We start from the raw sequence: 15,152 nt of genomic DNA on the forward strand, positions 1-15,152 counted from the left end.
GTATACAAGTTTTTATTTTTGACAGTTTTGTCCTATCGACATAGGTTATGCATTTTGACGTAACTTTGTAATATGATAACTTCATACAAATATTTGACAAAAGTGTATTGTTTTACATGGTTATAACTTATACCTAGTAATTCACATGAAATCACATCCCTTGAGATAAAGCATCAAAATAGTATAAATAATTGGAACTATGTGAATAAGATAGAGACACATTTTTTGTTTCAGGCGTCCGACTTGAATCATCTGACTTCAGTCATTTTAATTTGACTAATTATAAATGGAAGAAGAAGAAGTCAAGGGGTGCTCATTTTCAAAATAAACCCCTAGAGAATGGGGGGGATGTGGAGTAAGAATACGGGGCGCTTATAGAATCTTACCATTTCCATACCATTCACGTGTCAGAACTCAAATTAAATACCGTTAGATTTTTACTAACAAACAAAATCAAGATTTACATCGAGATACGCGCGAATAATCACTGAACCTTCTTAACCACACTCTATATATGAGGGTGCGAATCTCTCTCTCTCTCTCTCTCTAAAACTTTCTCTCTCTAAAAACTTTCATTTACTCAATTCCCTAAAATTGATCGATCATCGGTTTCATGATCTTACCAGAACAAAAACACACACGCACTTTCTCTCTCTATAATTCCTTCTTTGAACTCTTATAATCAAAACCCAATGTTATCTCTTATTCTGGGGTTTCTTTTCGGAGCTTTGACGATCATCGTCGCCGAAGTTTTATTACTTCGTCACTTCCTTAATCGATTAACCAAAAACCCTAAAAAGAGTTCGAAGGATTCTTCTCATCACGACCTCGATCCCCAACAATCTCTTTCTTTTTCTTACAACAAGCAGGCAAGCTTCTTTTTTTGGTTCTATTTTTCTGTAATTATGTTAATTTTTTTGGTTTGAAATTAGGAATTTGAGTTAAATTTGATTATTCTTCTTGATTTTTTTTAATTGATTACTAGCTAAATAGTAGAATTGCTTAAGAACTACTCCGACTATTGAGATGCTTTCGGTGGGTAAAGAACTAGGAAGAACATTTATTTATGATGGTGAATTGATTATTGTTAGTTAATGTTGATTTCCGTACAGATATATCTAGACTATTAGTGACTTTTTACAATTGAATTCTGTCGAAATTCGATAAGGCCATGTGCCCCCTTAATAGTTGGAACTGGAACAATTTAGGGTATGCATAATTTTAGGCATGTTACTGTATAGTTTAAAATAAAGAACACTGGGTTGCTTCATTTTGTATCAAAATGGTTGAAACTCTTTGTTTGTTATTAAACTCACTAAGATGTTTGAAGTTGTGGGTAATTTAAACTGTCTTTTGTGGTAGTTAATGATATAACACGTGATTTTCATATGGAATGGAAGGCGATTTCGGTAGGTAGTATAATTGGAAAAAGGGATTTCTTTGTAGTTGTTTTAGTTGTATTCATCGACATAAGGACAAGGATGTAGTTGAGTCAATGAGACAATGAGACAATGAGTAATTGAAACAACTTCTTAGTCATATCTTGATAATAGAAATAGGAAGGGAGCGATGGGAGCGATTCAACCGAAAGTTTCAAATAAAAGTAGAGCTGCTCATCACCTCAGACTCAACCTTTGGAATTTCCCTTATGTACATGTGAAACTTTATAATGTGTATATGTTATACTTTAAACTACCAGCTACTTCATTTTTTCTCCACCCTAAATTAAACTTCCTACTTGCATGGATGTGATTGACTACAAGATGCCATCGTTGTGGTCCTTGAGAAGCACTTACCGACCTTCGTACATTTTCAATCCTTACTTATAATACATGTTCTATGGCCATAAGATAATATGTTTGTGTGAAAACTACGGTGCTTGGAAGACCTTTATATGAAATTCCCTGTGTAATAGGCCCCGGATAAAACTTAAGGTCCTTTTAAATAATGTTTTACGAGTCAATTCCTTCACTTTTTAATCAAAATGATTACTTGAAACGTGTGCTGTCAAGGACACGATAAAGCAATCTTCAACACCCAAGGCCATCGATTTGGGATGGTCCAACCTCACCTGTCTGAACACCCTAGGTTTCCATGGTCCTTCCTTCTTCGCACCTAATCGAGATCCTCAGATCCCCCAAATTAGGTGCTAGCCAACCAACTGAAAAAGGCATCAGTTGGCTGTAAAGCTTAACATACAAAAGCCTTATAAGACAATAGTAGCCCAACCCGTGAGCTTGTAAACATGCCTTTTTGACTTTCTATATTATTTTTTCTGGAAGACGGAAAGAAGCAACATGCTTAGTTTTTTAAAGGAGGTCCACCCCCCTCGCCGGACCTGGTACTCCCAGCAACATAGCTTGAAACTTAACTGAGGATGACTTGATTACCTCTTTTTGCAGCAAATTGAAAGATGTGTTTTATGTTTTAAATTGATCAGAGTTTGTCATCGTCACCTTCACCCGAGCCTATCAACGTTGATTTGTTAATGATATTTTCAACTGTAGGGGGCGATATGGATAATGGAAGTGGAAAAGGTTCCAAAGGACATATTACCGAAGGAGCAGAAGACCAAAAAGGAAATCACAGAGGTTTCTCCTGTCAAAAAGTATGGAAAGATTAAAGATCAGTTGCTTATTCTAACAGACTCAGATGGTTCTCAGGCGACGATTAGTCTTGCAGATTGCACTATAGTATCTGTTTCAGCATCAAATCTTTCTACAAGAAAGTGGTAAGTTACCTGAGAATTTATATGCCTATATACTGTTTTCTTTTTTCCTTTTTTCCTTGTGCTGTTATTGTGTCTGCTAGATCTTACTCTTTGAGATGACGCAAGAAATATTCACATGATTTTAATTCGTAACTGAATTGGATTTTATTTATATACAAGATAGCAACATATAGATACCTAGTAGAGGATGGTCTTCCTGTGATGAACATTGGAAAATACTTGTGTGTTTCCTTCCACTTTTGCGGTCCTCATGAAGTTGGCACTTGACTTAGTCGGGTTATTATTTGTGGCCCAAAATATATAAAATCAGGTTGAAATTAAAGATGTTTAATCACTATGCTTTTTTCTATTGATAAATTAAGGTGTTAGCCTGTTAGGAACATCCGAACAAGTCAAGTCCAAGGGTCCCCTTTGCTAGTGCTTATTTATGGTAGATGCCTATGCGTTAGATTACTTGATTTTATCATGTCAGACTGCACAAGTGTAACTACTGTGTGGAATTGACACGATTCAGTGTTAATCAAGGTCTCAATATTGGGTTTCTTGTATTGTATGGTATAGACGTCATTTACCCACGTAATTATATAGTTCTTTCAGTCTCCTCATTTTTCTTGTGTAGTTCGTGTCTTCGTGAATTACAAAAAATAATATTGCTTTGTATGGGGATGCAGGGCAAAAAGATATCCAGTTAAGCTGGAAGGTAGAAACACAACTGTGTATAATGGAAGTAAGATTCTCTACATATATCTGGACACTTCCTGGGAGAAGGAATCATGGTGCAAGGCCCTTCGTTTAGCTTCAGGCGATGACAAGGAAAGAGTAAACTGGTATGCCAAATTAAACAAGGAGTTCCAGACTTACCTTACATCTTTAAATGCAGGGTACCCTTCACTTAAGAAAACTTCTGTTGCGGTTTCTGGTGAGCCTACAGATAGAACTAGTAAGTTTGATGGTTCATCTTCAAAGGTTCGTGTCTTTCTGAAAAAGCTTGCAAAAAAAGCTTCTAAGAGTGGATATGAACATAAAGGACTAGAATCTTCAGCATCAGTTCGTGAAGACAGAAAGATGGGCGATAAATCACGTTCCATCCACGATCTGTTGTCAGCTACTAGCTCTGGAAAGTTTCCTTATATAGAAAATGTTTCTAACAGATTATCAGACGAAGACAGTGTATCTTCGCAGGCAAGAGACCATAGTCATGTCAACCTAGATACAAATTTTGATGAGAAGTTTGGTGTTGATGAGGGAACACTTTGCTGCAATTTGCTAATTTCGCGTTTATTTTTTGATGCCAAAAGGAATATAAATTTGAAGAGTGCCATACAAGAACGCAGTCAGGTACCCTACTCATTTCTGTGGGCAAACACAGAGGCACATGCAAACACAAACACAGTAAAAGAAAAACTGAAGCACTTATATTTCCCATGAGTTTATAATATTCTTATGAGGATCCATTTTTTTGCAAAAAAAAGGTATCTGGGTACTATGATGACATTTTTGTTGTGTGCGAGCACACAATAAAATTATGTTGGTACACAAGTCTCACTCTCTTATTGTCATCAGTATGAAGGATCAATCTTTTCAAAATTTTCAGATCTTCCATCTTTTTAGAAGCATCCTCTATGGTCCATCACTTTGTAATATCTGAGATTTTCGTTGTCTTTCACGAAACAGTATCAGTTATGTTCAATATGTATTACCTAAGGCTTCCTATAATTTCCTAAAAGCTACAATTTTGTTTTCTCTTAGTTTTACTACTAATAAATCTAAAAAGTGTTGATGTTTAATGTTTAGTACTATTTTGTTGCTGTTGCTGATAGTTGCTTTTATTTTGTACGGGGACAGAGAACATTGGCCAATATGAGGACTCCTAGTTACATTGGTGCAGTAACTTGTACAGGCTTAGATCTTGGGAGTCTGCCGCCCAACATCCATGCCATGAGGGTTCTTCCCATGGACATGAATGAGGTTTGGGCCATTGAAATGGACTTCGAATATTCTGGAGGTGCAATATTAGATGTTGAAACAAGACTTGAAGTTCGTGAACCAGACTTCCAGAAAGATATCGTCGATAGAGGGTTGGAGTCAAGTTCGGCTGGGGAAGCCACCTCAGATCTTCTAGAAGGTTTTGGGTACTTGGAAAACCAATTGAGCGTTTCTGCAGAAATTGTTGATGGGGCAGAGAAGAGGCATGAAGAGGATAATAAGCTTGGTAAGCATGAACGTGAACTTCGTACCTTTTATAGACAACCTTTTAATTATATCAGGTCCACTGCTCTTTTGTTCTCTGGAGTTAAACCCATTATAAGAGCAACCTCTGCTAATTGGGATTATGGTTCTTCTTTGGAAAAGGGTTTTTTTATTCTGAATTTTAACTGGGTAATACTTTGCCTTTACTCTATCTTTTTGATTTGTCACTTTTAGTTTGGAAAGGAAACTGTGGAATTCCATGTGATTGAAAGTCTAGAATACTGACATTAAAGATAATCATCTAAAAATTCGAGTGACGAAAAGAGATAATCTTGATGATGTATAGAACAAATGTATGAACTTAGACCAACTGCAGCATGTGAAACAACCGTCTGGCACGTTTATACATAAATGACTAGGAAACAAGTAACCTTGATAACCTTGAGGATAGCTTGTCCAAAAATCCATTTCCTTCAATGAAGATGAAAGTGTTTGAAGATCATATATTAAAAGATACATCAAATAATGAGATTGGTTTAGTTTCATTTGATGTTTATTGTTTTTTTGTAGACGGGTCAAAACTTTCGAAAAGCACGAGTTGGAAGTCAGCTTCCATATCGAGGTGGAAGGCAATTGTAAATTCTGTTGCAAACCAAGTTTCGCAGGTTATGAAATCTACTCTTCCTATTACATATGTTTATGTTTAGTCTAATTGAAGAAGTTGTAAATAGGGTTTGAGTTAGAGTTATTAGGCTCAGAGCTGAGTAATCAGGCGCACTAATTCTTGCAGGCCTCCGTTTGTGTTATCGGATTTCTCAATGTGATCTTTAGGCCAATGGAACACTTGAAACTTATTGAGACCACAATATTTTTTACATAATGAGATATTTAGGATGAATCTCGTGTTTGGTTAGAGAGTTTTAGACAGCTGGCTTTTTATGACCTATGCCTTTATCCTATTCACATAATCTCCTTGCCTTGCTTGGCGTCAAACTTTCTTTTTCTTTTACACCAAAGTCCGACCCGTAAGCGCATGAACATTAAGTATATAGTTTCTACCATATAACTTGTTACTGACTTGCTGCATAAGTAAAATGTGTTGGATTATTGTGATATCTTATTTGTGCTTCCTTTTTCTTGAAAGAAGAAATCAGTACAATTCTGCTTCGTACATACATGATACATTGTATGATTGTTAGTCAAATTTCTTGTTGATGACTAAGTTCCTCTTTTATAAATACTGACTATTCAGATCTTGTGACTTGTGAGTTTCCTTTTTGTTATTCGATTTGTCAACACTTCTACAAGTTGTAACTATCCACTTTGCTGAATCCTTTGAGTTGCAGGTGCCCATCTCCCTGGGTATAAGGATAGCATCAGTTCGAGGAACTTTGAGATTGCATATAAAACCACCTCCTTCTGATCAGCTATGGTTTGCATTTACATCAATGCCTGACATTGATTTCCACCTTGAGTCTTCTTTTGGAGACCACAAAATTACTAGTGGACATGTTGCTAGTCTCCTGGCGAATAGGTTTAAGGTCAGCTAATCGTTCTTACAGTTTTGCAATTTTAGAGCTATTATCTCATTATACATGTTTGTCTTGATCAAGATAAAGTTGTAAGTCATTTCCATGAAAAATCGTACCTTTGACGTTCCCAAAAAGTAAAACGTAAGAATCTCTCGGCAAAATTCAGTAAGAGGTCAGGAGGCCCTGAAGACCGCTATCCGACCCGTTCGATCGAGATAAAAAGTGTTCATGGACACCCGACGGTCATAACGGTCAGTGTCTGACCGACCCGAAAGAATTGGCGGACGGTCACGGTCAAAATTCTATGTCGAAGGACCGACCGCTAACCGACCGACCAATATAGACCGTCCAAATAACCGACAGGTACGAGTGACCGACCGAATAGGTTGACCGACTAAACTATCCTCATTTTTAGAAGTTGACCGTTGAATTTTATAGACATATGAATATATGATGGTTGTTGGGTATAGTCATATAGTCCTCTAGAAGACCAAACATGAGTACATGGCTTAATTATATCTTGTCAAATGATGATCAACTGTTTTTTTTTTTTTTTTTTTTTTTTTTTTTTTTTATATTTACTTTTGATTTCTTGGTTAAACATCTTTATTTGTAAGTAATTTTGTTTGTGGTAATAAAAATAAAGTTCTGACTTTAAGTAAATTTTATTGGAAAGTCCAGACCGAGACAGTCCGGTGTCCGACTGGCCCGGTAAAATAAACGGTCTTGGGCGGTCAATGGACAAAGAATTCTTGAGAGCGACCGTCCGAGTCCGCCCGAGTAAATAGGTGGTCACCAACAGTTTATGTCCGAGTCGACCGGTTCGATGAAGTTAGAGTCCGGTACCGACCGGTCCGGACCGATTAGGTCAGGGTGTTCAAACATTCGGATTGCGAAAAAAAAACGAAATCGAGTCTTATGTCTTCTTTCCCTATTCCAGTTCTTTTGTGGTGTTTTGGAGTTGGTATTTGCACGTCTTATAGGTCAGATGGTTGAAAATGTTAGGTTGACAACTGCATCTCTTTTTGCAGGCATCAATCCGTGATACTTTAGTACTTCCAAATTGTGAAAGTGTATGCGTTCCATGGATGTTAGCGGAAAAGAATGACTGGGTACCCCGAAAAACTGCACCATTTATATGGGTTAAACAAGAAGTGGCTAGTGATTCTTCAGCTCTTGATGTGCCAAACTCTCAAAGGGAGGAAGCTCCACCAAGGGGTGAAGTTAGTAACACTTTAGAAAATATTCAAGAAAGAACGAACATTCAAGAGCCAAGAAACGAACAGATCGAAAATTTGGAATCTTCATCAAAACGTAGGCTATCCGAAGCAAATTCATTCAGTAGCCAGTCGACAAGCAACAGTTCGACACATGATTTGAGGACTCCTCTGCTGAAGAAAGACGAATCACTCGACACTGACAGTGCTAGCAGCAGATTGGACAGCCCAGAAGGGAATCAGTCATTATCAGAGTCAATGACTAGGGAAAGACAATTTGGTTCTTTTGCAGAAGACGTAAATCATAAGAAAACAGGGAGAAGAGCAAGGATGATGGATTTGGGGAAGAAGATGAGTGAGAAACTTGAAGAAAAGAGACGGCATATTGAAGAAAAGAGCAGAAATATTGTTGAAAAGATGCGAGGACCGTGATACTATTCTTTTTTTCTTTTGCTTAGCAAATTGGGTTTTGCCTAGATATGGTACCCAGGATTGTAATGCTCCAGAAATAATAGATTAGGTTTTCAATACAACATTCGCCTGACAGTGGCATTGTGTAAAAACCTGCAAAATTTATACTAAATGAAACAGTGATATTTTTTTACATTCTTAACGTAAGTCCACCATAACATTACTATAATCTCTTCTCCAAAAAACAATAAAATTCATCTTTTCCCTCTCTTCTATCGATCTACCATTGCAGCTGTCACCATCGTCTCCTTCTCTCTCACTTTCTCACCATCGACCAGAGTTAGAAACCCTTGCCGAGGGTTCTGGCATGGAACCCCCAAAAGAAAGGTGAAGTGAAAGAGGAGAGAGAGGAGAAGGTGGTGGTGAAGAAGATGGAGCAAGAAAAAAATGTGTTTAAAGATAAAAGGAGAGTTTTAATTTATAATGTGTCATAAATATTGTGTTTCCATAAAACATCAAAAAATTCGTCGTGTTCTTTTAAAAGATTTGCCATTACGACCATTTCCTGTGTTCCCAGAGCACCACCGTTATTCTTTTGTTCAAGAATAAAATTAACTCTGTTCAAAATTTTGTTAAATATATAGAAATACCACGGAAATGTCAAATTACGAAAAGACCTTTTCTTTTCGTAAAAGAAATCGTTTGAGATGTTTAATTAAATGAGTTTATTTGGATTATAATTCTACTCAACCCATCTCGACTCCTCTAATTATATAGACAACATGTTTCTCTGGTTGCTAACAAAATTTAAAATGTAAATCTCAAAATTATTTCGTTAAAAACCATGATTCTTAGTGGCGAAGTCAGGATTTTTTCGATGTGGGGAACATTGAAGTCAAAAGAAATAACAATTTTATATGCTATAAGAAAATGATTTTTATTGATTCATAATAATTTTACCTATTAACATATTTATAGTTGTCTTCGACGAGTTTTCATCTTCTGAAATCGTTGCATAATAATCGTTGCACAATAGCTTCATTACCAATAGTATGAAATACACCTTTCTCAATGTATGCAAGTAAATTATCATTCATCCATTCGCCTCCCATTCGATTCCGTAATCTGTTTTTCACAATACTCATACCAGAGAATACTCTTTCTACTGTAGCATTTGCAACTTGAAGTGTTAATGTCAATAGTAAGTAAACAAGCGGGTACACTTTATTTTTTCTTTTGTCTTCCATTTTTTTTTGCAAGATCCGATCTCTTTCAAACCTATGAACTCGTCTCTAGACTTGAAAAAAAGCGGGTAAGAAGACCTGAGTACCGGAATTTATAACTTCTATATCTTTGTTTGTTTCTTATTTGAATAGAATTAGAATTAGTATGTGATGGTATATTGGAAACTTAATTTTAATTAGAATAGAAAACAATCTAGGATTTAAGTAAAATAGAAATAGCTAACTCTAAAGAATTATAAGAATTTTTCCCAAAAAGAAAGAAACTAGGTCTTAAGAAAAACATTCTATTTGATATTTAATGGTTACGGAATAAGTGGGGTTATTAGTGCAAATACAACAGTACACGGTCACTGACTCAGTGGGGTTATAATGTATAAGTTCTTTTTAATTAACTTTTCATTCATCAAAGAATAGAGTCCACAAAATAGTTAAATTACATCAAGGACTACACAAATTAATTTGTACTTGAAAGAGGCAATAACATAAGTTGCCGATAATTTGGACTTAAAGTGAATGCATTAAGTCAAAACGCGTCACTGGTGCTTGCTCTTCTCGTGAATTGAATGTAGCTTGTAAGGCCTAAAGTCTCCCGCGTACGTCTGGTTTCATTCCCTAATCTCCGAGAGATTTTGTAAAAGTCGTCCGAGGAGGAAGATATCAATACTTTGGAATCAGTCTCTACTATGTAAGTTTTTTTTTTGTTAGAACCTCTACTATGTAAATTGCCACGTTAAAAAGTGGTGATTTTTTAATGGAAGTAAATGTTAGTGGTGGGCCATTGACTTTTTTACTAGAAGAAAATTGGGGGGTAGTGGATTGAGACTTTCATAGACAAAATGTCCCGTAGATATTTCAGATGACTTATTATAGACAACATGTCTTCATAGATATTTTTAAGACATTGAGTTTGTAGACAAAATGACTTTATAGACATTTCAAGACATTTGATCCACAGACAAAATGTCCTGGGGACATTGCAAGATCTTGAGTCCATTGACAAACTGTCCTGGGGACATGAAGTCTACCAAAGTCCGCGGACATTTTGTCTATAATTGAATGCCACAGACATTCGAAGATTTGTAAATGTCTAGATTTGAATGCCTCAGACTTTTTGGGACTTTCAAATGTCTGGATTTGAATGCCTCAGACGTTTCAGGATTCTTAAATGTCTGGATTTGAATGCCCAGACATTTGAGAATCCTCAAATGTCTACCAATGTCCCAATGTTTACTTTTTTTTGTTGAAGAGTAATCAATCTTTACTTGGTTGTAAATTGATAATAGAGGCACCTTTGTCCTATAACTATTACAGGAGGAGCTCACATTTGAGTGTTCCACCCATTGTGGTGAAACCAATAGTTTTACCCTAGTTTTTTTTAGGGAGATTTTGACACTGCCCCCCGCTATTATATTGATATTTGGATTACACCCCCGTTTTTTCAAAACTTTTGATTTACACCCCCAAGTGGACGGAAACCGTTAAAACACTGTTATATTTGGAGTGTGTGAATGACACATGCGAATCTGGACGAGATTACCCTTCTCTATAATAAAATTTCCAACTCAAGTACATCTTCCTCATCATCTTCTCCTTCATCATCAATCACCTCCATCACAAGCACAAAAAAAACCCACCATCGCCACTCCACCTTCACTTATCGCCATATCTTCATCGACCACCACATTCACCAATTACTACCACCATCATCACTAAGAGCTTAATCTTCTCCTTCACAAGCACCAACTTAGTGATTAAGAATGAAGAAATTGTAGTAAGATGAACTACTAAGCAGCTTATTCTTCCAATTCAATGATTTAAACATATAAACGACCAACTCCTAGTGATTACTCTAATGGTGAAATTCACCGAGTCTGGCGCCATTTTCTAATTTCTCACCTTCCACTTTCAACTGCCCCGACAACAACCAAAATTTTCCTTCCCAAAACTAAATTTCATAAACTATCCAGACCATCCAAGAAGAAGATGATTGGACATGATTATCATAAGTTAATTCTGTAATTGCACTAGAGAGATGTAAAAGTACCAATTTCATCAACACATACCTTTTGATAAGCTAAAACCCATGATTCTAATATTTGAAGATGTGTTATTAATTTCGTTAGGATTTTATCTCATAGCTGAGCACACTACAACTCCATCTTCTTTCATCGTGGTGGATGGATCATCTCGTCTTTGCATCGAGAAGGTTGATGAGAAATTAAACAAAATCAATTCCATATCATCTAGGATTTAGTTTGTTTGTAAGTTCAGAAAAAGCTGGTGATTTAGGTTCTGTGATTAAGTACAATTTCATGTCAAATTGAGAAGAATTCAGAAAAGGATACCGTGGAAATACATCACGTTCCGTTGATTTCCCAAAGTTGAAATTACACTAGAAGTAGATGAAGAAGATGGTGGATGAGTTCTTAAATTTTGTTTGAAACCCTAGAAATCTATATAAACTCTTGAAGAAGAGAAGAGGGTTCGGCAATTCCAAAAATTTGGTGAAAAGTTTTGATGCAACTATATTAAATATTAGGTTTTTTGTTTCAACCGTTAGATTTTAAGAGACGCAGAGATCCACCCGATTAGAAAGGGCAAAATTGTCCTGGTTCACGCCTGTGTATTGCACACGCTCAAGTTGACTTAGAGTTGACCGTTTCCGTCCAAGTGGGGGTGTAAATTAAAAATTTTAAAAAAACGGAGGTGTAGTCCAAATATTGATATAAAAAAAAAGCCATTGAGTTTAAGATGATCTTCCGCCATTATTCAAACCGTAACTTTCTAAATTTTAATCCTGCATTTTGAAACAACAGTAGAATTGGTTTATCTTGCCTATCTTAGAGCATCTCCAATGCAACACTCAATCTTAGAAACTCTGAGTGCCACCTAAGACTTTTAGAGTTTTTTCTTAAAAATCCTCTCTAATGCAACACTCTATTTGGATCTCTAAGACGACGTATCAAGGGTGGAAAAGAGATATCTCAAGAGGACATTCTAGTTTTAGAGTGTCCTCTTGAGATATCTCTAATTGTCCAACTCATCAATATTTGATTTTCAACCAATAGAAATCGAGTCTTTTATATTTTCTAGAATAACTAATTATTTATTGACAAAAATAACTATGTCACATAAGTAAATAAGATAAGTTTAGAGTTTTGCATTGGAGACAAAAAAATTGAGGATCTCTATTAAGGCCACCTAGGAGTGAGAATCTCAATTGGAACTTGACACATAGGATGAATAGAGATTTATGTGAGTTTTGCAAATGCAACACTCAATCTTAGAAACTTTGAGTGCCACCTAGGTTTTTTAGAATTTTTTTCTTAAAACTTCTCTCTAATGCGACACTCTATTTGGATCTCTAAGATGACGTGTCGAGGGTGGAATAAAGATATCTCAAGAGGACACTCTAGAAAGTGTCATCTTGAGATATCTCTAGTTGTCCAACTCATCAATATTTGATTTTCAACCAATAGAAATCGAGTCTTCTATATTTTTTAAAATAACTAATTATTTATTGACAAAAATAACTATGCCACATAAGTAAATAAGATAAGTTTAGAGTTTTACATTGGAGACAAAAAAAATTGAGGATCTCTATTAAGGCCACCTAGGAATGAGAATCTCAATTGAAACTTGACACATAGGATGAATAGAGATTTTTATGAATTTTGCATTGGAGATGCTCTTAAGATCTAGTTATTTCAATACTGGTATTAACCCAATCTTTCTTTTTTCCTGTTCTGATTTTTTATTTTTGTTTTAGGGTTTTAGTATTTCTTTATCATCTTCATGTTTTACATAGTTTCAAGGATCGGTGTATTTCTATGTGGAGTTTAGTTTAAAAATAGAATTAACCTGCATGGAGATGTTCAGAAGATATTACAATTATCTTGGATATCTGAAGATCTATTTATTTTTAGTAGTATAATATTTTTTTAGTAGAGAATTATTAATTTTAGCAGTTTTATATTTTTATGATACTCTATTCTAATATTTCATTTATTTAGAAGTTATTAGATTAGGTTTAGGAAACTAGTATTTTATTTGTTAGAAGTTCTTAATTAGAGTTTGTTTAGATTTAGGAAACTCTAATGCTATATAAAGGGGCTTTAGTAGTTGTTTAGTTCATTGAGTTTTAATCAATAAAGTTGAGTATTTTAGTTAATTCTTCTTAGTTTTGGTTCAACAAGTCTTAAGACGAAGATCTGAAGACTTTTTCTGAGTTTTAAAAGTTTTAGACGAAGATCTAATTCTTTTCAGAATTTTCGGCTGCATCATAACCATCGTTAGAGGAAACACTATTGGAAATATCTAATTCTTGAAAGTAGAAATTAACCATCTTTGGATGAAACATTATTAGAAATATCCAAATCTTGCTAACATCCTGTGTTTCTTGATTATATTTTGGTGCCGGAGTGAAACATTCAATCACAAACAAGAAACTAAAAGATGGGGAAGAAGAAGATAGAGATAAAAAAGATTGAAGATGAAACGAAGAGAAAAGTCACTTTTACAAAGAGACGTCAAGGTCTCTTCAAAAAAGCTGCAGATATTTGTATTGAATGCGATGCTAAAATCGCCGTGATTGCTTTCTCGGGTGTTGGTAATGTCTTCTCGTTCGGTCATCCATCTGCCGATTCTGTTATTGATCGTTACGTTAATGAAGTTGAAGAAGAAGAGAAAGAGATGAGAATTGAATATGATCACAAGAGGAGGAAGGTTAGTGATGGTGGGTTTTGGTGGGATAATATTGACATAAACAAACTCGATTCCTACGAGAAATTATCATACGTGCATAATGCAGTGATAGGTTTAAAGCAGAATGTCAGGAAGAGGATTGAGCACCTCACCTCGTCATCTTGGATCATAGCAGCAGAACCTATTACAAGTGTCCCCCCTCCTACTGTTGCTGCTGCTGCTTCTTCTGCAATTGCTGCTACTAGTTACGAAATTCATGTTGATTCTTCTCCTACAACTGCTATTAAACTGGAGGAAGATCATTTACAGTTTTAGCGAAAAGAAGATTGTTTCATTATTAGTGAATGAAGATGATTGAGACGAACCAACATTGTTCATTGCTATGTAATAAGGGATATTTTGATACATATATATATCTATTATATATAGCACAATGGTGTTTTTTGAGGTGAGCCGTAGATTTATGTCTTGGATATTCGTACCCGTCGGATTTTCATCTAAGGTTTTGTAATCTAACGACTCAAATTGAGTCTGAAAACCACTAAATCAGAGCCTCCTTAATTCTCTCCCACTTTTTTGATAACCAACCACAAAAAACCACGGTTTCTCACTGCTAAAAAAATAACCACTCACCCACTATTCTCTCCCTCCCACTTTTTCAGAAAATTAGTTACAAACCACCCACTAAATTCTTTTCCTCCCCACTTCCTACTTATTTTCACACGAAATTGTGCCGTGACGGAGACACGGGCTATACCCTAGTATATATATATATATACTGTGAAAATATAAATACCTCGATAATTGTCACTCTCGGATGAAGCCGAGAGAGAGACTTGATGGGTGTTCGGTTATAACCGAGTAGACACTCGAAGATGTCGAGTGGGAAGAAGATGATGATCACACTCGGTGAAGCCGAGTGGGAGAAGAAGAAGATGGATGTTCTTGGTTTGATCCAAGAGAGAGAGAGAAGTTATTAGTGGTTTTGGTAAAATACCTTTTATTATTCACAATAACTTAATTGTACAATTATGTATGGCTATGTATATATAGGATACAAAAGAGGAAATTGAAAAGAACTAAACTTCTATGATAGTTATCTAAATATAATCCTAACTACTAA

General features: G+C 35.6%; 2 protein-coding genes across 2 annotated transcripts; both read left to right on the forward strand.

Annotated features, from left to right (window-relative positions):
- On the forward strand, positions 1 to 8,274 carry LOC147563807 (uncharacterized). The gene is made up of 7 exons (XM_086640820.1): positions 1 to 869; positions 2,508 to 2,731; positions 3,403 to 4,069; positions 4,577 to 4,943; positions 5,492 to 5,586; positions 6,268 to 6,462; positions 7,485 to 8,274. Exons 1-7 carry the CDS (start codon positions 693 to 695, stop codon positions 8,100 to 8,102), a joined length of 2,343 nt encoding a protein of 780 aa, XP_086496946.1. The 5' UTR covers positions 1 to 692; the 3' UTR covers positions 8,103 to 8,274.
- A 5,479-nt stretch (positions 8,275 to 13,753) lies between these two features.
- LOC147563808 (MADS-box transcription factor 23-like) lies at positions 13,754 to 14,418 on the forward strand. Its single transcript, XM_086665109.1, has one exon. The coding sequence runs from the start codon at positions 13,781 to 13,783 to the stop codon at positions 14,342 to 14,344; it is 564 nt and encodes a 187-aa protein (XP_086521235.1). The 5' UTR covers positions 13,754 to 13,780; the 3' UTR covers positions 14,345 to 14,418.
- The last annotated feature ends 734 nt before the right edge of the window (positions 14,419 to 15,152 follow it).

The sequence above is a fragment of the Eschscholzia californica genome, unplaced genomic scaffold (genome assembly GCF_041429995.1).
Source record: "Eschscholzia californica isolate CP2 unplaced genomic scaffold, dmEscCali1.0.p SCAF_1, whole genome shotgun sequence".
NCBI classification, from domain to species: Eukaryota; Viridiplantae; Streptophyta; class Magnoliopsida; order Ranunculales; family Papaveraceae; genus Eschscholzia; species Eschscholzia californica.